The sequence below is a fragment of the Gadus chalcogrammus genome, chromosome 20 (genome assembly GCF_026213295.1).
Source record: "Gadus chalcogrammus isolate NIFS_2021 chromosome 20, NIFS_Gcha_1.0, whole genome shotgun sequence".
Taxonomy (NCBI): domain Eukaryota; kingdom Metazoa; phylum Chordata; class Actinopteri; order Gadiformes; family Gadidae; genus Gadus; species Gadus chalcogrammus.
Window position 1 is genome coordinate 3,891,176 of NC_079431.1, and position 27,793 is coordinate 3,918,968.

Consider the following 27,793-nt stretch of genomic DNA (forward strand, 5'->3'; position numbering starts at 1 on the left):
CCACTTGCACACGACTGGACAAAGTGTTCCACGGCAGACGTTGTTGCAGTTGGCTGCGTGTGGTTGGAATCGGAGCACACCTCACATGGAATCCCGTCTCCGCAAATTCGATTTTTTGGTTTCCGCTTTAATATGCAGTTTGAGATTTACGGATACTATTTCTGAGGAGGCTGTGGAAACAGGGCGTAGATCCAACACATATCTGATGTCTGGCCAACGCGCCCGCAGAGATCATACTAATCACAAGTCATGTGACCGAGCCTCATGCCTTTATCAAGCACTTCGCAGAGACTACAATCGGTTTATTGTCGACGCCGTGCCGGCCTTAAAACCTGTTGACCGCTCAGCGACCCGACTCTGTCCTAACCCCACCCCCTCTGTCCCTCCACGACCCTGCAGGCCTGCGGAGCTCCTACTCCAGTCAGATGGGCCAGGACCTCCGGTCGGCCATGTCCCCGGACCGGCACATCACCCCCATCTACGAGGACCAGACCTTCCAGGGCCCGGTGTACAGGAGCCCCGGCGCGGCCCCCCAGGGCACCCTGTACAGGAGCACCTCAGGTCGGTTCCCCCCCCCCCCCCCCCCCCCCCGGACTACACCTACACCTCTGACACACCAGAAGGGCTCTGTAGCAGCCAGGGCTGGCCTCCAAAGCATGGGTTCAAAAGGGTGGAACACAAGTCGTGTGTTTCAGGGACTCGGTTGGACGATGAGGAGTAAAAAGTCTGTGGAAACATTACTGTTGACTGGCTCAATATTTACCTTCTGCCTTCCCTCTTTGCGTCTCGCGGCAAGATACCTTACATTTCCATCACCGTCTTGATCCATCCGTCTGTCTGTCTGGCTGTTTTATGCCTGCCTGTCTGTCCGTAGCTATATGCCCGCCTGTCTACCTGTTTGTCTGTGTCTGTCTGTCTGTCCTTCATTCGATCCTTCCTTCCTTCAATCTGTCCTTCCTCCCCCCCCCCCCTCGTTCCCCTTCCTTCCCTGCGGACGCGAGCTTGTCAGCCCGACACAATGAAGTCCCATTACCTGCGTGCCGCGCCTGAATGAGATGAGCGATGGGGAAGGGAGTGTGTGTGTATGTGTGTGTAATGTTCGCCCTTATCCAATCTCTCACAACGTATCCGTCCACTGCTCATCACCAGCCCTGCATCACACGCACGCACGCACGCACGCACGCACGCACGCACGCACGCACGCACGCACGCACGCACGCACGCACGCACGCACGCACGCACGCACGCACGCACGCACGCACACACACACGCACACACTCACACACTCGAAGACGATACAAATGCAAACACCCTCACGAACACGTGAACACGCAAACGCACGCACACACGCATGCACACTCCATTCAACCGCATCCAGGATAGAAGAGATCGAACACACGCGATAAGTCGAGTAATAAATGAAAGTCATGTCAGTAATAAATGTGTTGATGGTGTTTGAGGGAGCTATAGATAAGGGGGACGGTATTGTGTATCTGCTCTCTTGCATGAGGACATCTTTGTAAAGAGAAGCTACATCATTAAAAAGAAATCCAATTTAATCCCACAGCATTCTCTGCTATGGTGTGAAATTAAATTTTAATGGCCCATTTTCCCCTACTTGCATTTGACACTTTTTTTTTCTGCAAGCTTGTGTTTCCTCTCCCCTTCCTCTTTGATGAGCCGAGAGGTTTTATGTTAAATGGGAATATCGATTGTTGGAGCTGGCGAGGTGAAGAACGGAGTGCAAATCACACATTAACAGACTGGTGTTGGCTCTTTAAAGTAACACCAGGTAACAATACGGATTTATATATTGTATTGTGTTTCTCCTTCTCATCCTAACCCCCATCTCAGTCTGCGAGACGTCGCGTTCCATCCCAGAATGTCTTTGACCTCTGGCAGATTAAGATACAACTTATCATGTTGCAGGGTGCTGCCACAAAGCATAGAGGTGCACCCATGTGGAAAATTATGGATTCAGCCAAAAGGAACCCACGTTGATGTCTCCGTTTCTGGTGGGAGGGATTTGTGGCTCGCACATGCCCAGTTGATCTGGCCCCAGCCAAGAGTTGACCCAAAGCATCTTCCCTCCCTGAGCGTCAGAGTTGCGGCCTGCCAGCTTTTTGTGTGTGTGAGTGTGTGTGTGTGTGTGTGTGTGTGTGTGTGTGTGTGTGTGTGTGTGTGTGTGTGTGTGTGTGTGTGTGTGTGTGTGTGTGTGTGTGTGTGTGTGTGTGTGTGTGTGTGTGTGTGTGTGCGTGTGCATGTGTCCGCGTCTGTTTGTCGTACGTTGTGTGCATTTGATAGAAGTAGGTCACAATAGAACTGGAGGAGGCACAAGAGGAGAGCAAGTAGCCATGCGAGGAAGGAGCAGAGAGAGGGAGAGAGATAGAGAGAGAGAGGGAAGGAGAGCGAGAGAGAGGGAAGGAGAGCGAGAGAGAGGGAAGGAGAGCGAGAGAGAGAGAGAGAGAGAGGGAAGGAGAGCGAGAGAGAGAGAGAGGGAAGGAGAGCGAGAGAGAGAGAGAGAGAGGGAGGGAGAGCGAGAGAGAGGGAAGGAGAGCGAGAGAGAGGGAAGGAGAGCGAGAGAGAGGGAAGGAGAGCGAGAGAGAGGGAAGGAGAGCGAGAGAGAGAGAGAGAGAGGGAAGGAGAGCGAGAGAGAGAGAGAGAGAGAGGGAAGGAGAGCGAGAGAGAGGGAAGGAGAGCGAGAGAGAGAGAGAGAGAGGGAAGGAGAGCGAGAGAGAGGGAAGGAGAGCGAGAGAGAGGGAAGGAGAGACAGTGAAGGAGAGAGAGAGAGAGAGAGAGACAGTGAAGGAGAGAGAGAGAGAGAGAGTGAAGGAGAGAGAGGGAGAGAGGGGGAGAGGGAGAGGAAGGAGCAGAGAGAGAGAGAGAGATGAGTCCCAGACCCACTTCTCCTCAGACCGGACGTTGGACTTGATCTGAGAGGGATTTAGTGTTTTCCGTGGGATTGTGTTTGTTCCCTCCTCTCTCCCCCTCTCCTGGAGCGGCCTCGGGATTGTTTCCCTGCCTGGGGCCCTGAAGTAAGGGGGGGCGGTCTCGGGAACGTCGACCGGGGCTGAGGGAAGGGTGGGGGGGGTGCAGGTTGAGATCTCCGAGCCTCGCGTGTCGAGCAGCGGGATCCAACCGGCAGAGCGCTCTCTCGTAAAAACCAACACGAGAGAGAACGAGAGCGGGACCCTTTGAAGGGGGAGCGCGTACAGGGGGGACCGCGGGGGGGGGCCCGGTTTATCGCCCTCCTAAAACGGTTCCAGCCGGAGGGTGGGAAGCACTCGGAAGAACAAAGAAGAGTCTTTTGTTCGGGGCTGAAGTGCGTCTGAAACGGGGCGCTGTTGGTGCTTCGTGTGTGTGTGTGTGTGTGTCTGCATCTGTGTTCTGATTGGCTGTTCCCCCGGCCCCCCAGGTGTGGGCAGTCTCCAGAGGACGGCCAGCCAGCGGAGCACGATGACCTACGCGCGGAACAACTACGCCCCCGCCGCCAACTACGCCGACCCCTACCGCCTGGCCCAGTACCGGCCCGGCGACGCCCCCTACGGCCGCCACGGGCCCGTCGCCATGGACGACAGCGCCACACGCTCGCCCTCCATCGACAGCATCCAGAAGGACCCCAGGTACTGTGGTAGAAATTAACCTTACATTCTATGTTAAACTATGATTATTATTAGGCCTACATATCATATAAATACTTTAATAGTGGAAAAGAGCTGATCACCTTTAACCTAGATGTTATGTGCCGTGTGACACCAGTGAGTGGGTCCAGGACATTCTCACCTGATGGGCCATGTGGCACACCAGTCAGAGAGTCCAGTCTACTCCCATTTTGATGTTCTCTCTGAAGACAATGCTTACATTCACACGTGTGCATCATCTCTGTTTGTATAAGGTCCAACTTTTTATTGTGTAAAGGATTGGGGATATAAGGAGCTGTCCGGGATTCATTCGGTAGTGTGTATTCGCGAATACCATTCAGCTTTTTTGTCTCTCGTTTGCGGGTGGCAATAAACTCTCCATCTATACTTGACCTGGACTCTCCGATTCCTCTTTGCTTAGAGCTAGTTGAAGTGAATTAGATAAGTTGTTATTAGAAATCCCACCACACTACACGCACGCACACAGTCTCACTCTCTCTCTCTCTCTGTCTTACTCACTCACTCACTTACTCACTCACTCACTCTCTCACTCACTCACTCACTCACTCACTCACTCACTCACTCACTCACTCACTCACTCACTCACTCACTCACTCACTCACTCACTCTCTCACTCACTCACTCACTCACTCACTCACTCACTCACTCACTCACTCACTCACTCACTCACTCACTCACTCACTCACTCACTCACTCACTCACTCACTCACTCTCTCACTCACTCACTCACTCACTCACTCACTCACTCACTCACTCACTCACTCACTCACTCACTCACTCACTCACTCACTCTCTCACTCTCTCACTCTCTCACTCTCTCACTCTCTCACTCTCTCACTCTCTCACTCTCTCACTCTCTCACTCACCCACTCACTCACACACGTGAACACAGCACGATGTTGTGTATTCTAGTTTTGTGTTGTTGTTTTTTTGCTTCGTTTCAACTGCTATTACTTACTAGTATTATTACTTTTTGTACTATACTATAAGAAACTATCACTATAACTCTTTGTACTAAAAACTATAAGGAGCTATTTACTCATTCAATAGAATGAGCTAATTACTCATTCACTAGAGTAGTTTTATCCAAAGCAACTGTACTGCATAGTTAGACAGTACAGATACAGGTTGTTGTTATGGAGCAGGTAGGGGTAAGACAGTACAGAGACATGTCATTAAGGATTAGATAGGGGTTAGACAGTACAGAGACAGGTCATTAAGGATTAGGTAGGGGTAAGACAGTACAGAGACATGTCATTAAGGATTAGGTAGGGGTTAGACATGTCACTCTGGAATACCCACACGTTAGACTGCATACTTTTGTGGTTTGAACCCAGATCCTTGTGGCTGGGAATCAAACACCATAACTACAACGAGACACGTCAATCTCTACTGGTAACGACTCTTTGGCCACGGCATTCAGTTCTATTGTCACGGTTTGGTGGTACGGTAGTGCTGTAAGAGGATCCACTGGAGACTAGTTAGGCTGACAAGACTTCCCTGTTCTGCTGCATCAACACTGGTATCGCCTTACTCAAAACAGCATAGTAGGACGAGTGCACACACACACAAACGCACGCACACGTACACATAAACACAGACATATACAAACATATACACACACAGACAAACACACACACACACACACACACACACACACACACACACACACACACACACACACACACACACACACACACACACACACACACACACACACACACACACACACACACACATATAAACCGACACACACACACACACACACACACACACACACACACACACACACACACACACACACACACACACACACACACACACACACACACACACACACACACACACACACACACACACACACACACACGTGCGTACAGAGTCTACAGACATATACACACATATACACACACGCACAAACACAAGCTGTGAGCAAGCATTAAGAGTGTGAGACTGAATGCTGTAGTAGGTCTCTGACCTGGCACATTCAGAGTTGTGTTCACATCGTGTTCTGCAGGTCCCACCTCAAACAACACGACGGATCCTGGGTTGGTATGACTTAAAGGGTCCCCGATAAAATAGTTCCCTGTGAAAGAAATAGGCCTGTTCCTTTGTGTCCCCTCCACATCCGATGGCTGTGTTTGTGTCTAGATGTTATCAAGATAAAACGCTGTGTTATTCTGCTAAAACTATTGAGCCTGGATGAAAAGCCCTTTTAAAGGCACCGTTTTAAGTACTTCCAACGGGAATGCTATCATTTGGCTCCGCTGTAAGGAACCGCTAACTCCTCATTTACATACCGTGAACTTTGCAGAGCCGTCTTCCCTTTCCATTAAGCCTCTCTCTCCTGTAACCTTCGGGAGTCAGACCTAATCTCCTAGAACTGACTAAAACCTTCGAGAGTCAGACTTCACCTCTAAGAACATACCGGAAACTTCGGGAGTCAGACTTCACCTCTAAGAACATACTGGAACCTTCGGGAGTCAGATTTCACCTCTAAGAACATACTGGAAACTTCTGGAGTCAGACCTAATCGCCCAGAACTGACTCAAACCTTCTGGAGTCAGACTTCACGAACATACTGGAGTCTTCAACTCTAAGAACATACTGGAACCTTCTGTTGTCAGCCTTTTATCTCCCAGCATTTACTAAAGCGTTCTGGAGGCCGACTTCTCCCCCAAGAATATACTGGAACCTTCTGTTGTCAGCCATCACCTGTAGGAACATACCGGGAGGAAAAAGTACAACTCAAGGGGAGTTTATAATATCGATCCAGACACAGATGTCATGTCCTGGGCTTTAGACCTTAATCTATTCAGAATGTGTTGTGCCCTGCAGAGCTTTAGGAGGATTGGAATACAAACTCTCTTCTCTCTCTTGGTTCTCGCTCTCTGTCCCTCTCCGTCTCTCTCTCTGTTCTCTCCCTTTCTGTCTCTGACTTTCTCTCTCTCTCTCGCTTATCTCTCTCTGTTCCCTCTCTCTCTCTCTGTCTCTCTCTCTCTCGGTTCCCACTTCTCTCTCTCTCTCTCTCTCTCTCTCTCTCTCTCTCTCTCTCTCTCTCTCTCTCTCTCTCTCTCTCTCTCTCTCTCTCTCTCTCTCTCGCTCAATTAGGAAACTAATCATGATGTCATGATTACCCTCTTCCCTCTCACTCCTTTTTTCTGCTGCTCTTCAATTATCTCTCTCTCTCTGTCTTGGTCTGGCTTTCCTTCTCTCTCTCTCTCTCTCTCTCTCTCTCTCTCTCTCTCTCTCTCTCTCTCTCTCTCTCTCTCTCTCTCTCTATCAATGTCTCTTTCTGTCTCTTCTCTCTCGGTCTGTCCCTCTCTCCTCTGTCTCTCTTGCTCTCTCTGTCTCTCTTTTTGTGTGTGTGTACGTCTCTCCATCTCTCTCTCTGTCTCTCTCTCCCTCTCTCTCTCTCCGTCTCTCCATCTCTCTCTCTCTCTCTCTCACTCTCACTCTCACTCTCACGCTCCCTCTCTCTCTCTCCCTCCTGCCTCCTCATTGATGACTGTGTGTGTGCGTGTGTGTGTGCGTGTGTGCGTGCGTCCACAGGGAGTTTGCTTGGCGGGACCCTGAGCTCCCGGAGGTGATCCACATGCTGCAGCACCAGTTCCCCTCCGTTCAGGCCAACGCCGCCGCCTACCTCCAGCACCTCTGCTACGGAGACAACCGCACCAAGGTGGAGGTAGGAGACCACGCCCCTGCCCGTGTGTCTGTCTGCCGTCTGTCTGTCCCACTCTCTCTCTGTCTCACTCTCTCTCTCTGTCTCACTCTGTCTTTATCGCTCTCTCTCTCTCTCTCTTGCGCTCTCTCTCTCACTCCCTCTCCCTCTCCCTCTCTCTCTCTCTCTCTCTCTCTCTCGCTCCCTTTCCCTCTCGCTCTCTCTTTCTTTCTATGAATCAATACTCATCTTGCAGTGCTGATGTCCCCCTTTTACAGCCAAGGCCCGCAGTGAAGAGTGTGTGTGTGTGTGTGCGCGTGTGTGTCCGTGAGAGCATCACTGGAGCTCCAAGTCCAAAGTTCCGAGAGCCTCTTGTCATTCTGAGATCGGCTTGACATCTGTGCAGTTTCACACAGATATATATATATATATGTGTATATATATGCTCACTCACTCACTCACCCACTCACTTTGTTTTTTTATCGGCGTAAACAGACCTCCACCATACAAGCCTTTTTTTTCTATTTGTGTCTCAAAACACAATCCACGGCGGCTATATTTCTATTTCTATATTTTAATGCGGCGTATAATTGAGTACGGCGGTGATTCGATAAGGAAGGTGCAGCCAGCGTCTGCTCGGTCCGGTAGGTGACGAGCCGAGCGTGCTGGCATTAAGTCGATACGGGAGAAAACCTATTGAGCTGAGCCTGGGGGTCTGACGTCATGCGCTGACCACGAGGCCGGGAGCTTTCTGGAGGTCCTGGGTTCGAATGCCGCCACGTCAAGTGCTCTCCTCGGCCGAGACGGACGGTGGACGCTTAAGTTAGTACATTTTACATTTTAGGGCGTTAAGCAGACGCTTTTTTCCAAAGCGACTTAAGGAGAAACAATATATCGCTGTCTGGACAGTAAAGATTTTCATAGAAATGCCAAGCACCAATAATTGCTAGGTTAACCCATTCCCCGCATACAACAAGATAGCTAGGATAAGACAATACACACTGCTAAGTGCCAGTTAAGTGCCAGTACGTACAACACACAATAAGTGCGTAACAGGGGTGTGGTAATAAGGGGGGGCTAATCCTAGGGGAACTCTGAAAACAAGTGAGTCTTATTCAGAGTGGTGAGCGATCAATTAGTAGATCTTGAAACACGTCGCACACAAGGAAACATGCTCGCCCACACACGCGTCCTCTGCGTTCCCACGGTGAAGCCAGGGGGGTCGATGGCTGTCATCTCAGCCCGTCGTTAAAGAACCATCCCACAAACCAAAGGCTTGTCCGCCACGTATCAAACGCTGTAACGATGGGACGGCTTCGACAGGGGGGAGGGGCTGCCGAGTGAGCGGTCGTCAGTTTATGGCGCGTGAATTGACGAATGCAGTTTAACGATCCATGGAAACATCATCGCTCCCACCGCAGAGTACCGACGCACAACAAAACACGCGATTCTGCCGAAAATCGCCCACGACCAACGCGACCGCCGTAGTGAGCGTGACCGGGCAACCCCAACCCCCACCCCCCTCCCCCAGCCTCCTCCGTAACCAAACCCCCTCCCCCCCTTCCAGGTGTGTCGGCTGGGGGGCATCAAGCACCTGGTGGACCTGCTGGACCACAAGGTGCTGGACGTGCAGAAGAACGCGTGCGGCGCCCTGAGGAACCTGGTGTACGGCAAGGCGCTGGACGACAACAAGGCTGCCGTCCGCTCGGCCGGGGGCGTGCCCGCGCTGCTGCGGCTGCTCAGGAAGACGGTGGACGCAGAGGTCAGGGAGCTCGTCACAGGTGAGCCGACTACCGTGTGTGTGGTCGTGTGTGTGGTCGTATGTGTGTGTGTGTGTGTGTGTGTGTGTGTGTGTGGGGGTGTGTGTGTGTGTGTGTGTGTGTGTGTGTGTGTGCATGTGTTTACCTTGTATGTCATTGTGAGGACCTATTTGAGTCAATTGTCTTAACTGCAGTGTAAGCCCTCTTAGTGTGTGTGTGTGTGTGTGTGTGTGTGTGTGTGTGTGTGTGTGTGTGTGTGTGTGTGTGTGTGTGTGTGTGTGTGTGTGTGTGTGTGTGTGTGTGTGTGTGTGTGTAGGCGTGTATATATACCCTATGTATACCGATTCCCCTGACATTATGCTCGCCCCCTGGGAAGCTCAGCGTTGTACTGCTGATCCATCACCACCTCCTCCACCCCCTCCACCCCCCTCCCTCTCTGGGACAGAGTGTACGCGTAGTGTTAGTAGTACACTGCAGCATTCAGCACCACCCGCTCCTTCTCCCCCCACCATGTTGGACACACAGGAGCTCCACCCTTGGATTACTCCACCCTGGGGTTACTCCACCCTGGGGTTACTCCACCCTGGGGTTACTCTACCCTTGGGTTACTCACCCTTATACACACCCTTATTTAGGGTTAAGGCCGGGCGGAACAGAGAGCCTGTGAACAGAGGTGAAGCTAAGCTAACAGCTCACTCTGCTGTGGGTGAAGCTAAGCTAACAGCGCACTCCTCCACTGTGGGGGAAGCTAAGCTAACCGCTCACTCTGCTGTGGATGAAGCTAAGCTAACAGCTCACTCCCTCCGCTGTGGGTGAAGCTAAGCTAACCGCTCACTCCCTGTGCTGTGGGTGAAGCTAAGCTAACAGCTCACTCCCCCTGGTGTCGTTGAAGCTAAGCTAACAGCTCACTCCCCCTGGTGTGGGTGAAGCTAAGCTAACAGCTCACTCCCTGCGCTGTGGGTGAAGCTAAGCTAACAGCTCACTCCTCCGGCTCCCGTCTCCGTAATGTGATGATCCATGGTGCGTGTCAGTGACTCTGAGGCAGAAAGGCCTCCGTGGTGGAGTGATGAGGTTCAGACCCGGGGTTGCCACACTGTTTGTTGGTCGTTAGCGTCTTAACTTCTCGTCTCATGCTTGATGTGACGGGGCCGGGGGAGCCTGACCTAACCCCCCCCCTCCCCCCCACGGCCGTTAGGTTGAGCTGCAACGAGGTTGACCCGCAGAGGAGAGGTTCAGAGGGCTGTGGGTCCGCCCGGTTCTCAGTGTGTGTGTAGCTGGGTCCTGTGTGTTGTTGTGTGTGTGTAGCTTGGGTCCTGTGTGTCGTTGTGTGTGTGTGTAGCTTGGGTCCTGTGTGTCGTTGTGTGTGTGTAGCTTGGGTCCTGAGTGTCGTTGTGTGTGTGTCGTTGTGTGTGTGTGTTGTTGTGTGTTCGCTCTGAGCTCTGAGCTCTGCAAACAGCCGATGAATCCATGTTGGTTGGTTCGGGGCGTGGAGCAGAAAGGAGCCGGCCAAGATGTTTGGCTCGCAGGTGGCTGAGTCAGCCATTCAGTACACGCGCACGCAGCCACGCACGTGCATACACACAGACTCATACCGACACCTACCGACGCACACACACACACACACACACACACACACACACACACACACACACACACACACACACACACACACATACACACACGTACACCCACACAACCTCCACCCCTCCCTAACACACACATGAACACACTCACGCGTTTGCACACAAACAGACACACACAACTTCCACCCCTAGCCTTAATCGCACACATGAACACACACGCACACAAACACAACCCACCCATCCCCCTCTGCAATGGTTTCAGTTCCCATCCCTCCGCCTCCCTGAAGGTAAACGTCGGGCTGCAGAGGGCTGTAGCACCACAGCTCTGTGTGTGGTGGGGCCGCGCCCGTCTCCCCTCTCTCTGCCCCGGTCAGCGCAGCCCTGCCTGGAGCGTCTCCGAGGCTCGCCAGCGTTCAGCTCAGAGCTTTGTGCTGGTTTTTAGTTCGAAGGGAAGAAGGGGAAAACGGCTGTTTAGTGGATAAAGCTCTTCCGACCAGAGAGCAAACGGGCGGTGATCCGGAATGTTCTCATCGTGCGTTTGATCGCAGCACAGGGTCAGCGAAGCTCAAGATCGCACATCTCCTCTCCCCTTTCAATTAAAAGCAAAAGCGAGCCGAAAGGAACGACTGGTGAAGAGGCTTTTACCACGGGCGCCCTCGTCTCCCTCGTCAAGCACGCTGGAAGCTGCTGTGGCTGATTGGTGGACGGGGCCCCGGGTTCAGCGGCCCTGGGGAGCTCTGAGTCGGTGTCTCCGCCAGGTAATCACCGCTGATGAAGACATTGCAGACAAAGACCTTCTCAGCAGGGCGCTCCCAGCCCCCCATCGCCTCAAACCAGTCCGCTAATTGGAACACAGAAAGAACGCCCAGCGTCTCTGTTCGCCCTTTTAAGATAATCCACATAAAACACTGTGGCTGCCTTTGAGTTAAAAAACGAATGAAAATACTGTGGCCCCATTTTAGTTGAAAAAAACATGCAACACTGTGATCCCCTTTTAGTTAAAAACAACTTAAATCAATATACAACACTGTGGCCCCCTTTTTTAGCTAAAAACTACGTAAAAAAAACTTGGCCCCTCTTTTAGGACAAAACTACATCAAACACTGGTCCCAATTTAGTTAAAACTGACATAAAACTATGTAGGCCCCATTTAGTTAAAAAATACATACAAAACCGTGGTCCCCTTTTAGTTAAAAAACGACATAAAGTTTGGCCCCCATTTAGATAAAAATCAAACACTGGCCCCAATTTACTTAAAACAATTGTCTGGGAACTTTAGATACAGGTCCGTAAGGAGCAGCTAGGTGTTAAGGGGGCGCTAGGATGCCAGGTAGACTGAGGACATTGGGGATCGAACAAAGAACCTTTAGAAGTCAAACAACCTAGACCTTATTGGACCATCCTGCCCCCCTGCTGTGAGCAACCTGTGCCCTCTTTTAGTTCCCCTCATGGCATTTAAGTGCATTGCCCTGCCTCTGCTAGTAACAGCTGCTGCACATGCGACCCTTGACCTGCCTCTGGAGTTAGGGGCCAGAGTCTCCCGACGTTGGGACCGCTATGTCCCCTGAACACGAGCCATAACCGGTGTTAAACCGGCTTCGAGCGGAGCGGGTCAGAGCTGTGCAGCTTTCTGTTTGCGTTTGTGGCGACACACACACACACAAACATTGTGGTTGTGCTGATTCCACGTGGGAGCTGTCCGGTTGTTTTAGTCTTGTTTTTAACTGCGAGCGAGACCATGTTTGACTATGAGACGCACGGCAAACATTGGGTTGTTTGTGTTCAAAGGATTGAAAAAGGTCTCTTTGGATGAGACTCAAACCAGACACGGATGGTACTCTCGTCGACCCCTGAACCCTGACTCTAACCGACCCGGACACATGGAGGGCTGCTTTGGTTAGATTGTTATCCGTTTTCTCCCCCAGGAAATCGTCGTCATGATCCATCTATCTTGTGTTATACATTATCTAGCTAATGATAGTGTAATTAATGTGGTCCATTGACGCAATGTCAATATTAGTCTGAGAGGTAATATGAGGCAGTGAGTTAATCATTTCCGAGAGTTTGTATCTGCAGTACATCTGCAGTTTATTCCCTCCAGAAAGAATTTAACTCGTAAAACAACGAAGGCCGACAGTTCACTTTGAATATAGGAGAACCCAGCCTCGTAAATCCCCTTTCCTCGTTGTTTTCAACCAAATATAAGGACCAATCTTCAATGTATGATAAGACAGATGGATAGCCGTCTGAGGTCAACCAGTTCCAACAAGTTCCATTTTGGACCCCACCCTAGTGAGTCCAGACTGACGGACCTGAAGACCTCATCAGTTTCTCCCAGTGCACTCCAACCCCCCACTAATACCAGCAGGTACCATGAAGAAAGTCATTCCACGGGCTAAAGGAGACTAATGGAGCAATATAGGCTTCATCTGGGTCAGGGGGCTGGACCTTCATCTTCATCACTGACTCATCGACTCTCCGTCTGTCTGTCTGTCTGTCTGTCTGTCAGCACTTCTGTCTGTCCTTTTGTCTCTCTGTCCTTCTATCTTTCTTTCTGTATGTCTGTCTGTCGGTCATTTTACACGTCTTTCTGTCCTGTCCCGTCTCTCTGTCTGTCTGTGTGTGTATCGCTGTCTGTCTGTCTGTCTGTCCGTCTATCTGTCTGTCTGTCTGTCTGTGTATCGCTGTCTGTCTGTCTGTCTTACTCTATTTCTCTCTCTGTCTCTTATTTTGCCATTTTCTAGAAGTGTTCCTAACAGAACCGATTCATGACCATTCATCAAAGGTATCACATTGTGAGACATTTTTCATATACAGATGACATTTATGGTAATACCAGTGTCACGCCCGGGTTGTATTTTAGGCTTTATCTTCCCTTTCAAATCCAGATGAGATATTAAATATTAGAATGTAATACTTTATTGGAAGACAGTGAAACTGCAGTATAACTTGAGAGCCGTTAAATTTGGTTGCTCTTTCTGCTGCCGTTCTTTGTGGCCGGCGATGATCTCTTCATCTGCACCGTGTTGACGCCAGAGACACCAAGGCACACACACACACACACACACACACACACACACACACACACACACACACACACACACACACACACACACACACACACACACACACACACACACACACACACACACACACACACACACACACACGCGCTGGGAACCAAGAAGCACGTCCCTGGGCAGAGAAACACAAGCACAAACACACACACACCCACACAGACGCAAAAACATTTGCTCAGACTGTCAGACTTTACTCATGGCACTGCTGAGGTGGCATGGCTGACGCACACACACACGCATACACACACACACACACACACACACACACACACACACACACACACACACACACACACACACACACACACAGAGACATAGACTTCACTATACAAACATAATGCATGTTTACTTAATGTTGCCTCCGGAAGGGAGGTTGTTTCTACAAACAGATTATACAACATATGGGGGGGGGGGGGGGGGATTCTGCTGTGTCTATAGTGTACAGAGAAGACTGGGGTTTGCTTGTATGTGTATAGATATGTGATTGTGTGGTGGTTTGTTTGTGTGTGTGTATGCAGGTTTCTTTAAATCACATTAGTAGATCAATTCAAGGGCAGTTTCCCCCAAAGAGACCCAAAGAGAGAGAGAGAGAGAGAGAGAGGGAAATAACAGCAGTGGAGAAACTAGCAAAACACTACACGGCTGCTCCACGTTACTGCTCACACTTCTGAAATGTTTTGATTGAAATTAATCCCAGCTAAGAGAGAGGGAGGGAGAGGGAGAGAGCAGGAGGGAGAGCAAGAGAATGAGAGAGGGAGAGAGAGAGGGAGAGAGAGGGAGAGAGCAGGAGGGAGAGAGAGAGAATGAGAGAAGGAGAGAGAGAGAGAGAGAGGGAGAGAGCAGGAGGGAGAGCAAGAGAATGAGAGAAGGAGAGAGAGAGAGAGAGAGAGGGAGAGAGCAGGAGGGAGAGAGAGAGAGAATGAGAGAGAGAGAGAGAGAGCGAGAGGGAGAGCGAGAGAGCAGGAGGGAGAGCGAGAGAATGAGAGAGAGAGGGAGGGGGAGGGGGAGCAAGAGAGAAGGAGAGAGAAAGTGAGTAAGAGAGAGAGAGAGAGTGATGGAGAGAGAGAGAGAGACGGAGAGAGAGGGTGAGAGAGGGGGGAGGGTGAGCAACAGAGAAGGAGAGAGAAAGTAAGAGGGAGAGAGATGGAGCAAGAGAGAGGGAGAGGGAGAGGGAGGGAGGTGAAGTGCGGGAGGAGTGAGCGAGCAGGCGAAGAGAGAGAGTGTGATGCTAGCATCTGGGCACGTAGCCCTACAAACCGCCCTGGCACGGCGAGATAAAGAGCCGTGTTTAATACCAGAGCGAGCGGCTGCCCGCTCCGCGCCCCTATGTGCCGTTCTTCTGCGCTCTTTACAGAAATAATGACGAGGGGATCACAAGTTTGCTGACCTCATTAAACACTTTTTTTTCCCCCCATTCCCGAAAGGCTGTGAAAAGGCCTTTGATGAAGTGCAAAAAAAAAAAAAACGGTGCAAAAAAAAAAAAACGGATCAGGAAGAGTGAAAGAGCTGTCTGCTTAATGACCGCTGGCGTTCGTGTGTCTTACCAACAAAGAAACGCAACGTTTAGCGCTGGCACTGCGACTGACTCGCGGCCCGCGGCTCCCATTAGACAGACCATAATAAGCTATAACGCTGGCTTATTTAAACAAAGGCATAGCGGGCAGCATAGGCAGAACAAATACTAGTATGGATACAAAGAGTGTACTGAGGCTTCCGGAAAGCAATTATAGCGTTCCACAGCAAGCATCCATACGTGAAGGTTTACTCAGAGCCCAGCCGCAGCCCGGCTGGTTCGGGCGTCTGATGGTGTTTATTTATTTAGGTCCAATAAGTTTGTCACAATTAAAGAGTGGCGACAATTGCAATAGACAGTGTGCTTAACCAAGAACAAAACTTGGGTACACACGCCGTAAGCACACACAAACGCGCGCACAAACACGCAGACACAGACAGACAGACAGACAGAAAGACACACATGCACGCAAGCACGCACACACGCACGCACGCACGCACGCACGCACGCACGCACGCACGCACGCACGCACGCACGCACACACACACACACACACACACACACACACACACACACGCAGACATGCCTGCCTCCATAGATTAATGTCATGCGTAACAATTCCAGGTGACAACGTGTTTTGTGACACGGCCTACTGCCGACCTCGCCACGTGGGAAACGTTGAATTCAAACGACAGGCTGCATGCTGGGTAATCTCCCCATCGACCCTCCCTCAGATGCCGCAGCGAAGGCTTCCTGCGCGACATGGGAGCGTCGCTTACGGTTACCATGAGTGCCGCTGAACTTTCTGTGACGCTTATGGGAACGTCGGGACGGCCGTTCGTTAGTCTGCGTTAGTCTGCGTTACCCCGAGCCGCGTGTGAGCTTTCAAGCGTCGCTCCTCTCTTACCCGACGGCTCCCTGAGAGCTGTTTACCGTACAACGGATCTGATTTGAATGCCGGAGAATTCCTCCCGGAACATGCACATGCACATCCCGCCGCTACACACACACACTGTGTGTGTGTGTGTGTGTGTGTGAGTTTTCCCAGCCAACATAGTTGTTAGCGGGGGATTCCTGTGTGTCACCGTAACTGCAAACGACAGCCGACAGCAATGTGTGAAGGTGGCGGTTGCAGGAGACATGACTTGACGCGTTTGTGTGTCTGTGTGTGTGTGTGTGTGTGTGTGTGTGTGTGTGTGTGTGTGTGTGTGTGTGTGTGTGTGTGTGTGTGTGTGTGTGTGTGTGTGTCTGTGTGTGTGTGTGTGTGTGTGTGCGTGGGTGGGAGGGTGGGTGTGTGCGTGCGCCTGTGCGTGACTGTGTGTGTATATCTCTGTCGGTCTCTATATGTGTGTGTATGCGTGTGTGTGTGTCATGGGTGTGTGTGTGTGAGTCTCCAAATCTGTGCGTGTGCGTGTGTCATCATGGGTGTGTGTGTGCGTCTCTAAATCTGTGTGTGCGTGCGTGTGTGTGTGTGTTTTTGCTGCCCCAGGCGTGCTGTGGAACCTGTCGTCATGTGACGCTGTGAAGATGACAATCATCCGGGACGCCTTAACCACCATGACCAACACTGTGATCATCCCCCACTCCGGGTGGAGCAGCTCCACCTTCGACGACGACCACAAGCTCAAGTTCCACACTTCTCTGGTGCTCAGGAACACCACCGGCTGCCTCAGGTAACACCAACCCCCACCACCATGACTACATCACCTCCGCCACCACCACCGTTACCTCATAACAACCACCATCACCACTGCTCCACCTCCCCACACCACCACTAGTCCATCACCACCACTGGTCCATCACCACCACTGCTCCACCTCCCAACGCCACCACTACTAAATCACCACCACTAACGCCGCCGCCGTAAACACACGACTGAGCTGAGCACCACCGCCACCTAGTGGTGGATAGCGGGCACTACACCTTGATGCTGCCGAAGCAGCTACTGCATAGGCAAGCTGCTTTGCATAAGTCCACAAAGAACCTCAAATCCAATAAGCTTACACATTATAAGAGGGATAAGGTCAGCTGTACTTCATTCATCAAACACAGCAAAGGTGTGTAGTGTGTGTGTGTGTTGCATACAGCCACTTATCACAAATCGTAAAGTACGGTAGTAGGAAATGTAAAATAGGGATATGCCGAGAAATACTAAAATAACACAGAAAATCGATTGTGTGTCTATGTAGTCCAAATATCCTACAGGATGGCGAGGCATATTTAATGCGTACGTTGATGTTGTTAAAAGTTGGCTGTGCGGTACGTAGTTGAAACGCGTGGCATGGACGTCCTCCTGTGTACTGTTTTGAAGCCGTGGCGTTTTAATAGCCGGTGTTTAGAGTCTGTGGTTCCAGTCCGCTCTTACCGCCTGTTGCTTTGAAGAGCCGCTGGGAAGCGCTGCCTCTAATTGGTGACACCAAGTGGAACTCAATGCGCACGTGCGCGTGTGTGTGTGCGTCTGTTCAAGTGTCCATGTACACACATTTGTGTTTGTGTGTGCAAACTCACATCCTCTTTTAATATGCATTCATATATCATCATGTCTTCAGTAAGTTCACCTGCATTCATGCGTTTCGGTCTTACACACACATAACGTGTGTGTGTGTGTGCCTCTGTCTCTCTCTCTCTTGTTTGTGCGTGTGGCTGTGTGTTTGTGTGTGTGTATGTGTGTCTATATATGTGTGTGTGTGTGTTTGTGTGTGTCTGTGCATTGGTGTGTGTGTGCATGGGTGTGTCTCTGTCTCTGTGTGCGGGGTTCTCTCTATGTGTGTGTGCATGGTTGCGTCTCTGTGTGTGTATGTGTGCCTCCCTCTAATTGTGTGCGTGTGTGTCTGACAGGAACCTGAGCTCTGCGGGGGAGGAGGCCAGGAAGCAGCTGCGTACGTGTGAAGGGCTCGTGGACTCCCTGCTCTACGTCATCAAGGCCTGCGTCAACACCTCCGACTTCGACAGCAAGGTACACAAATACACACACACACACACGCGCGAAATCTTCCCAATGCTTGTTTACGACAGCATGAGTCCAACTCCTCCGCCGAGAACCTTTGTCATAAGCTCAGTCAGCCCTGCCCGCGTGCCGTTGAGCCCCCACGCCAAAGATCAGTGACCTGCTGTAGCGTGCAGCACTGCGGTCTCTCAAGGTTACCATGGAGATGGAAACGCGGTGGATCGTGGCCCATGATCTCTGCCCGGTGTGATTAGTACGCTTCCCATCGTCTGGGACTACGCCCACTCCTTATCGTGTAGTTGACTGTCTATCAAAGACCCTTTTCATTGTCGTGTTTGGGTCACCTGTCAGTTCCGTCGTTGACAATCAAACTGTTCTGGTCTGGTCACTCTGCACTCTGCACACATCTCACTCTGCACACACTGCCAGAGAAAGGAAATCTTAGTCCGGCCTCACATTCCGCCGCTGGCTGGGGGAACCTGGGAATGCGGAAAGCACTTCTCGACAAACGGTCGACAAGCAAGCAGTGTGCACTGCTTGCTTGTCGAGTGCACTGACTGTTCTGCCTCCACTGCTCGACAAGATGTGATACGGTCCGATTCACAGTATTTACATCCACTGATGTTTGGGATCACTGCTGTTGCCAGTGTGTGTTTATGTTCAGTGTTTCGTCTTGGGTTGTATTTTCTATTTAATGAATGATATGTAGTATGATAAAAGTAAAAAGCTTTTCCACTCCTTGTGCTTTGGGCTTAACTAGACTGTAATTTGCCTCTGTGATTAATAATTACTGTAGTTAACATTGTGATTAATACACTACCAGTTGTTAGGAGTCATAAACCGAAAACGAAACAAAGCTGGAACTTGACTTAGGTAGACTATTGACTCTCTCTCTCTCACTCTCGCTGTCTTTCTTTCTTTCTGTCTTTCTTTCTTTCTTTCTTTCTTTCTTTCTTTCTTTCTTTCTTTCTTTCTTTCTTTCTTTCTTTCTCTCTTTCTTTCTTTCTTTCTTTCTTTCTTTCTTTCTTTCTTTCTTTCTTTCTTTCTTTCTTTCTTTCTTTCTTTCTTTCTTTCTTTCTTTCTTTCTTTCTTTCTTTCTCTCTTTCTTTCTTTCTTTCTTTCTCTCTTTCTCTCTTTCTTTCTTTCTCTCTCTCTTTCTTTCTTTCTCAGATCGTGGAGAACTGTATCTGCACCCTGAGGAACCTGTCGTACCGCCTGGAGCTGGAGATGCCCCCGTCGCGGCTGCTGGGGGGCCAGGAGCTGGCCGGTCTGCTGGACGGGGAGACGGCCGACCTGGAGACAGACTCCAGCTGCTGGGGCCGCAAGAAGAAGAGGAAGAAGAGGAGCCTGCAGGAGGACACGGTGAAGAGAGCCAGCTGCACGCGCACATTAAAGCATGCACATGTACACAAATACACACATGGATACACACACATATACACACACGTACGCACCCGCGCATACACACACACACACACATACACGCAGGCATACACACACACACACACACACAACCATGCAGGCGTGCATGCAAACACACATACATCCACACACTTCCACGCAGGCACACACAAACTCACATACACAATTCCACACAGGCGCACACACATGCAAACTCCATACGCACGCACACAAACAAACACATACCCCTATCCCATTTTAATGTCACGTGCCATGATTGCATTCTCCTGAGAAAATGTCTAGTTTGTCCAGTCGTGTTCTTCTTGTCATTGATTCATTGATTCATGTATTAATCCATGCTTTTGTGTGTTCTGCGCGGTCAGTGGGACGGCGTGGGCCCCATCCCCGGCTTCTCCAAGCCCCCCCAGGGGGCTGAGATGCTGTGGCACCCGGCGGTGGTGAAGCCCTACCTCACCCTGCTGGCCGAGAGCTCCAACCCCGCCACCCTGGAGGGGGCGGCCGGCTCCCTGCAGAACCTCTCCGCGGGCCACTGGAAGGTGGGACACCCCCCTCCGCCTCCACCCCTCTCACTCCTCCCTCCTCCACCTCTCTCACTGGGCCCCTTGGGTCGCTCCACTTTTAAAGCCCCCCACCCACAGGAGCAAGTCTAGTACATTCAGTACGAACACCCCCACCTAAAGGAACAGACTTAACCGTTTAGGATAAACGACCCCACCCACAGGAGCAAGTCTAGTACATTTAGTACAAACACCCCCACCTAAAGGAACAGACTTAACCGTTTAGGATAAACGACCCCACCCACAGGAGCAAGTCTAGTACATTTAGTACAAACACCCCCATCTAAAGGACCAAGTCTAGTACATTTAGTACAAACACCCCCATCTAAAGGACCAAGTCTAGTACATTTAGTACAAACACCCCCATCTAAAGGAACAAGTCTAGTACATTTAGTACAAACACCCCCATCTAAAGGAACAAATCTAGTATATTTAGTACAAACACCCCCATCTAAAGGAACAAGTCTAGTACATTTAGTACAAACACCCCCATCTAAAGGAACAAGTCTAGTACATTTAGTACAAACACCCCCATCTAAAGGAACAAGTCTAGTACATTTAGTACAAACACCCCATCTAAAGGAACAAGTCTAGTACATTTAGTACAAACACCCCATCTAAAGGAACAAGTCTAGTACATTTAGTACAAACACCCCATCTAAAGGAACAAGTCTAGTACATTTAGTACAAACACCCCCATCTAAAGGAACAAGTCTAGTACATTTAGTACAAACACCCCCATCTAAAGGAACAAGTCTAGTACATTTAGTACAAACACCCCCATCTAAAGGAACAAGTCTAGTACATTTAGTACAAACACCCCATCTAAAGGAACAAGTCTAGTACATTTAGTACAAACACCCCATCTAAAGGAACAAGTCTAGTACATTTAGTACAAACACCCCCATCTAAAGGAACAAGTCTAGTACATTTAGTACAACCACCCCCATCTAAAGGAGCAAGTCTAGTACATTTAGTACAAACACCCCATCTAAAGGAACAAGTCTAGTACATTTAGTACAAACACCCCATCTAAAGGAACAAGTCTAGTACATTTAGTACAAACACCCCCATCTAAAGGAACAAGTCTAGTACATTTAGTACAAACACCCCCATCTAAAGGAACAAGTCTAGTACATTTAGTACAAACACCCCCATCTAAAGGAACAAATCTAGTATATTTAGTACAAACACCCCCATCTAAAGGAACAAGTCTAGTACATTTAGTACAAACACCCCATCTAAAGGAACAAGTCTAGTACATTTAGTACAAACACCCCATCTAAAGGAACAAGTCTAGTACATTTAGTACAAACACCCCCATCTAAAGGAACAAGTCTAGTACATTTAGTACAAACACCCCCATCTAAAGGAACAAGTTGAGTCTGTTTCGTATATAAACACCACCCAGAGGAACAATTCTCGTCCATTGAGTCTGTATAGCCACACGTGTAGCGAATGAACACATGGGATGTTTGCCCATGTCTGCCACGTGTTTAGGCCTAAAAAATGTTTTTGTTTGGTTCCGGTTTCCAACCGTTTTTTTTGGTACAGCACCTCTTCATTCTGGATGAGCGGATTTTGTAGTAACAACCTAACTATCATTCGCTGCCGCTGGAAAAAAATAAAAAAATAAATAAAATAAATTCCCTACCTACCCATGACCTCAACTGACAACCAACAGGAACCAAACATTTTTTTTTTAGGCCTTAGAGTGCATGTGTGTAGCGTAGCACCGGTACGGTGTGGTTTCTCTCAGTGTCTGCTGGCTCAAATAAATCAAGCTTATCTCCTCCCTCTCTTCATCAGGGGAGCTGACGTCAGCTCCGTGTTCTTACAGCCGTGCACAATAAAGATGGTTTATAGAATATAAAGAGTTTATATACTTTGAATATATTGAATTTACACCTTAGCTCATTTCCCAAACGTTCTACGGTTCCTTTGATTTACCTTTGAGTGCTTTAACCTTTAACCTGTGTCTTTCTTCTATGTGTGTGCGCGTGTTTGTGTGTCTGTGTGCGTGTGTGTGAGCAGTTTGCGTCGTACATCCGCGCGGCGGTGCGTAAGGAGAAGGGTCTGCCCATCCTGGTGGAGCTCCTGAGGATGGACAACGACCGCGTGGTCTGCTCCGTGGCCACGGCCCTCCGCAACATGGCCCTGGACGTCCGCAACAAGGAGCTCATCGGTGCGACACCACCCGGCTACACCTGCCAAACACGCCGTCAATTTACACCGTCAGACCACATTGTCACACTGAACCTTCAAACTACACCATCACGCTACACCGTAACACTAAACCTTCAAACTACACGTCACACTAAACCTTCAAACTACACCGTCACACTACACGTAACACTAAACCTTCAAACTACACCGTCATACTACACCGTAACACTAAACCTTCAAACTATACGTCACACTACAACGTAACACTTAAACTTCAAGCTACACTGTCAAACTACATTGTCACAATACTATGTCACTCTTCCCCTTCTAACTACACCTTCAAACTACACCTCCAAACTACGCCTTTTTACTACACCAGCAAACACATTCAATTTTTATCTTCATACTAGACCTTCAGATTACACGTCAAACTACACTGTCAAACTGCACCTTCAATCATCAAACTACATATTCAAGGTAGACGATCAAACTGCACCATCAAACTGCACCATCAAACTGCACCATCAAGCTACACCATCAAGCTACACCATCAAGCTACACTTTCAAACTAGACCATCAAACTAGATAATGAAACCACACAGTTAAACCACACCATCAAACTACAGCATTGAAAGACACCTTCAAACTACACCATCAAACTAAACCATCTTAGTCCCTAAACTAACCCATCAAGCTAAACCATCAAACTGCCCCCTGCCCTTCCAGGATGCAGGGGGCAAGCCTGGTCTAGTGATTAGATAAGATAAGATGGAAGTGCACCCAGTACCCGATCTACCTTGTAGAAGAAGCCCTCCCCTCTTCCTACAGCCTTAATGAAGTGTTTCTATTCCCTGTGAGTCAGCGTCTACTAAATGAATAAACAGTCGTAGTATACGACCATAGTATCACACACGTCCACGAAGCTGCTGCTTGTCGCTCGGCCCGCAGTCTACATATTTATCTTGGAGAGGTTAAACACTGAATGTAGTTTTTCATTAGTGGGTTCCAGTGTTGCTGACGATGGTGGCTTCGGTTATGCCTGGGGGATGTTGAGGTTTGCAGGTTCAATGTGTGAATGGGAACGATTCAATTAAATGGAAGGGTAAGTCGATAGGGCTGGATCATGTTTGTAGAAGACGGAAAGGGATAGTGGTTCTGTTGTGTTCGTGCAAATACAGTCATCTGACTCCTCAAAGTTGGGTCTGATCTCTTTACGTGTAGAGAACATCCTATGTGGTCGAATGAACCACACTAGGTTCTGGAAATAGGAGAACACGAGACCCATTGTGTCTGTACTAGAACATATTGCTAAATATATATATAAAACAAAAACCCTCTTGTCTATTGCACAAACAAACAAAACCTGTTTTCAGTTATAGTCAACAAAAACCACTGAATGCCCACTATTCAATATGCAAGTTGAACCGGTTCCAGCTATTTCCAAAAAGTATTTCAATTGTTTCATGAAAACCGGCTCACTAGAGTGTTTTTATGTGCTGCTCGTGGTGTAGAATTAATGAGAAGTCTGAGGTGTGGCTTGGCATGCACTCACGCCTGTAGGCAGAGCTGTGTGTGAGTGCAAGTGTGCATGTGTGTGTGTATGTGTGTGTGTGTGTGTGTGTGTGTGTGTGTGTGTGTGTTGGAGGTCTGCGGGTGCATACTAAGACCTTGCAGGATCAACTCGGTGGGACTCAGAGTAAGGCGAGCGGGGTAGAGCGGGGTTTATATAATGTCAGCATATGCAGATTCCCAGGGACAGGAAAGCAATGTCAAAAAAAAACAATGGTGGGCTAAGCCAGAATCTGAATAAAAGCGTCATTATTGAAAGCACACATTATGGTCCCGGTCACCTGGGGCTGGCACTCCCTAATGCATTATGTAACGCGCACAAAACATTAGTAGTGAGTGTCTGTCCACCCCCACAGGGCTCAACGGCCGCATGCACCCCCACACCTCCTCATCTCTGGTGACTTTACCTTTTAGTGGATCTAGTGTGAAACAGGACTTCACCTTTTGGTGCACTAACAGGACTTTATCTTCTGGATCTAGTGGACTAGCATGACTTTACCTTTTAGTGGATCTAGTGGACTAGCATAACTTTACCTTTTAGAGGATCTAGTGGACTAGCATGACTTTACCTTTTAGTGGATCTAGTGCACTAGCATGACTTTACCGTTTAGTGGATCTAGCTTGACTTTACCTTTTAGAGGATCTAGTGCAAACAGGAGTTTAGCTTTTAATGGATCTAGCATGACTTTACCTTTTAGTGGATCTAGTGGACTAGCATGACTTTACCTTTTAGTGGATCTAGTGGACTAGCATGACTTTACCTTTTAGTGGATCTAGCTTGACTTTACCTTTTAGAGGATCTAGTGCAAACAGGAGTTTAGCTTTTAATGGATCTAGCATGACTTTACTTTTTAGAGGATCTAGTGCAAACAGGAGTTTAGCTTTTAATGGATCTAGCATGACTTTACCTTTTAGTGGATCTAGTGCACTAACAGGACTTTACCTTCAATCATCTAGCGGAATAACCTTTACCTTTTAATGGGTTGGTCCATACCTATGTCTGCTTCTTCTGTTTATCGTTCTCCTGTTCTGACCTTCTGGTTCACCCCATCCCCCCCCCCCCCGCCCCCCCCAGGTAAGTACGCCATGCGGGACCTGGTGAACCGGCTCCCCGGGGGCAGCACCACGCAGCTGTCGGACGAGACGGTGGCGGCCGTGTGCTGCACGCTCCACGAGGTCAGCAGCCGGAACATGGAGAACGCCAAGGCCCTGGCCGACACCGGCGGCATCGAGAAGCTGGTGAACATCACCAAGACCCGCGGGGACAGGTGGGCGCACGCACGCACGCACGCACGGATACACAGACGCACACACTCTCTCACTCTCTCACAGACTTACGGACACACATACACACATACACACTCTCACTCACTCACGCACAGACTCACTCACTCACTCACTCACTCACTCACTCACTCACTCACTCACTCACTCACTCACTCACTCACTCACCCACTCACTCACAGACACACACATGCACACACTGTCTCACTAACTCATAGACTTACAAATACACTCACTCTCACTCACACACCCACTCACTCACTCACTCACCCACTCACTCACAGACACACACATGCACACACTGTCTCACTAACTCATCGACTTACAGATACACTCACTCTCCCACTCACACACCCTCTCATTCACTCACTCACTCACTCACTCACTCACTCACTCACTCACTCAATCATGGATCACAAGCACATGCACACTCTCTTACTCACTCACTCACTCATCGACACACACACAATAATAAACATCGTCATCATAATTCATAATAATAATCATGATTATTAAGACAAGTCAAGTATATTTGTATAGCCTTTCATCACAGTTACATTCGTAGAGACAGTCTTCAGAGGCCACATTAGACCAGAGTTGTCTTTATTTATAACTGCACCTTTTATAAAGAGGTGTTAGAATGTGGAGCAATACTAAATCAATCGGCAACACAACACTGGCATGGCAGTAACACTGTACGGATAAAGACAATAGTGAGAAGCTAAGAACCATGAATGTGTGAACCATGACTAATGGGACTGCAGTACCACAGCGCACAGCGCTCCTAACCGCTCTGACACGAAACCAGGCTGCGCACGCACACACACACACACACACACACACACACACACACACACACACACACACACACACACACACACACACACACACACACACACACACACACACACACACACACACACACACACACACCCATTCATTAGCGCTCTGCGCGGGGACCTCTCGGTGTAGGAGCAGCCTCAGCGTCCCTGACACCTCCCGGAGCACGCTCTGACACGCAGCACTGCTCTGGGAACACGGGGGAACAGAGGCTCCGCCCTCGCCCCGGGGAAGGTGGCGGCGTACATGACGTGGTTTTTTTTAAAATGTACCACTTCCCAGCGGAGCGGTAGGACAGCAGCTATTTCTGCTCTAGCACCGCCTGGAGGTACATTATTCACTCATTCATATTCATGTGTTCGGTCGTATACACTGCGGGGGGGGATATTGGCTGAATAATGGATTGTGTAGAATGCGACCCCGTGACCTCCGGTTCCTCCGTGCCTCAGGTACTCGCTGAAGGTGGTGAAGGCGGCCGCGCAGGTGCTGAACACGCTGTGGCAGTACAGAGACCTGCGCACCATCTACAAGAAGGTGAGGAGGACGCCGCACTGCATGCTGGGAGAATGTGCGCGCTGGTCGACGGGCTCGTTGCTGTAGTATGGCGCCCCCTTGTGGAACACTGCCAGATGGACTTTTTTTCTCGGGAGTTGAATAACAATGGCTTACTGAGGCATATAAAATATATCTGGAATCATTTATATCCAAGAATTTCGAAAAATAACATTTGCCACAATTAAATGGTGAGCATTTAAGGTTTTACAAGATGCATTTTTGATATATGTAACGGATCAATAACCTCATGACCTTAATAAATTAATAAAGTAAAACTGTTGAGCTGTCCATAAACGTAGTGAATGCAGGCAGCCTGGGCGTGCTACAAGAGGCAGAGAGACTATTATAATAAATAATATCCAGATCATCTGTTTCAACATCTTGTTGGTCCTGTCTGTTTGATCAGGACGGCTGGAACCAGAACCACTTCCTCACCCCGGTGTCGACCCTGGAGCGGGATCGGTTCAAGTCGGCGCCCTCCCTCCCCACCGGCTCCATACAGATGTCCCCCGTCAACCACACCGGTAGGTCCCGACCCCTGACCCCGCGCACCAGAACCGCGTGACGACGGCTTACAATACACCACAGATGAATCATGCCGACCGATGGGGTGAACTCTACCGGTTGGACCACCGTTGAGTACCCAGGAGGATAGTGTACACTCGACTCCCAGTCTAAACACACTTAAAAATAGCACTTATCATCATCATCATCATCATCATCATCATCATCATCATCATCCTTTAGCATCTTATCCTAGCTATCTTGTTGTATACGGAGAATGGGTTAAACTAGCAATTGTGTGCTAGGCACTTGTTTCTATGAATATCTTTACTGTACCGACAGTGATAGATGCATATATGTTTTTCTATCTTCTGACAAATCTATTTATTGTAAGTTGCTTTGGATAAAAGCGTTTGCTAATTGCCCTAAATTAAAAAAATGCAAATGTAACGGTTTTGGGTTCAGTCCCCAATGTCTAAAGTCTACCAGTAGGCATTATCGAGCAAGACGCACCCAAACCCCTGCATTCTCCTTTGTGGCCTGTACTTGTATATCCACTGCAAAATCGCTTTGGACGAAAGCCTTAGCGCTAAAACGTCTGGATAGTGAGTTAATCCAAATAAACCAACAGAGCACACTGCAGTAGACCATCGCTGAGGCGCAAGTAGAACACTAGGGCCTAAACACTAG

The 27,793-nt window shown here is 49.3% G+C and overlaps 1 protein-coding gene across 6 annotated transcripts in view; it reads left to right on the forward strand.

Annotated features, from left to right (window-relative positions):
• Nucleotides 1-27,793, forward strand: part of LOC130373151 (plakophilin-4-like) — an 86,168-nt gene that overhangs the window by 54,192 nt on the left and 4,183 nt on the right. For all 6 annotated transcript variants that reach the window (XM_056579423.1, XM_056579424.1, XM_056579425.1 and 3 more), the window contains 12 exons: nucleotides 400-561; nucleotides 3,416-3,623; nucleotides 7,215-7,347; nucleotides 8,891-9,104; nucleotides 16,749-16,932; nucleotides 18,098-18,215; nucleotides 19,377-19,568; nucleotides 19,991-20,164; nucleotides 22,220-22,370; nucleotides 24,996-25,188; nucleotides 26,494-26,578; nucleotides 27,006-27,123. In XM_056579423.1, the coding sequence (XP_056435398.1) occupies nucleotides 400-561; nucleotides 3,416-3,623; nucleotides 7,215-7,347; nucleotides 8,891-9,104; nucleotides 16,749-16,932; nucleotides 18,098-18,215; nucleotides 19,377-19,568; nucleotides 19,991-20,164; nucleotides 22,220-22,370; nucleotides 24,996-25,188; nucleotides 26,494-26,578; nucleotides 27,006-27,123 (1,932 nt within the window). The remainder of the gene's footprint in view (nucleotides 1-399; nucleotides 562-3,415; nucleotides 3,624-7,214; nucleotides 7,348-8,890; nucleotides 9,105-16,748; nucleotides 16,933-18,097; nucleotides 18,216-19,376; nucleotides 19,569-19,990; nucleotides 20,165-22,219; nucleotides 22,371-24,995; nucleotides 25,189-26,493; nucleotides 26,579-27,005; nucleotides 27,124-27,793) is intronic.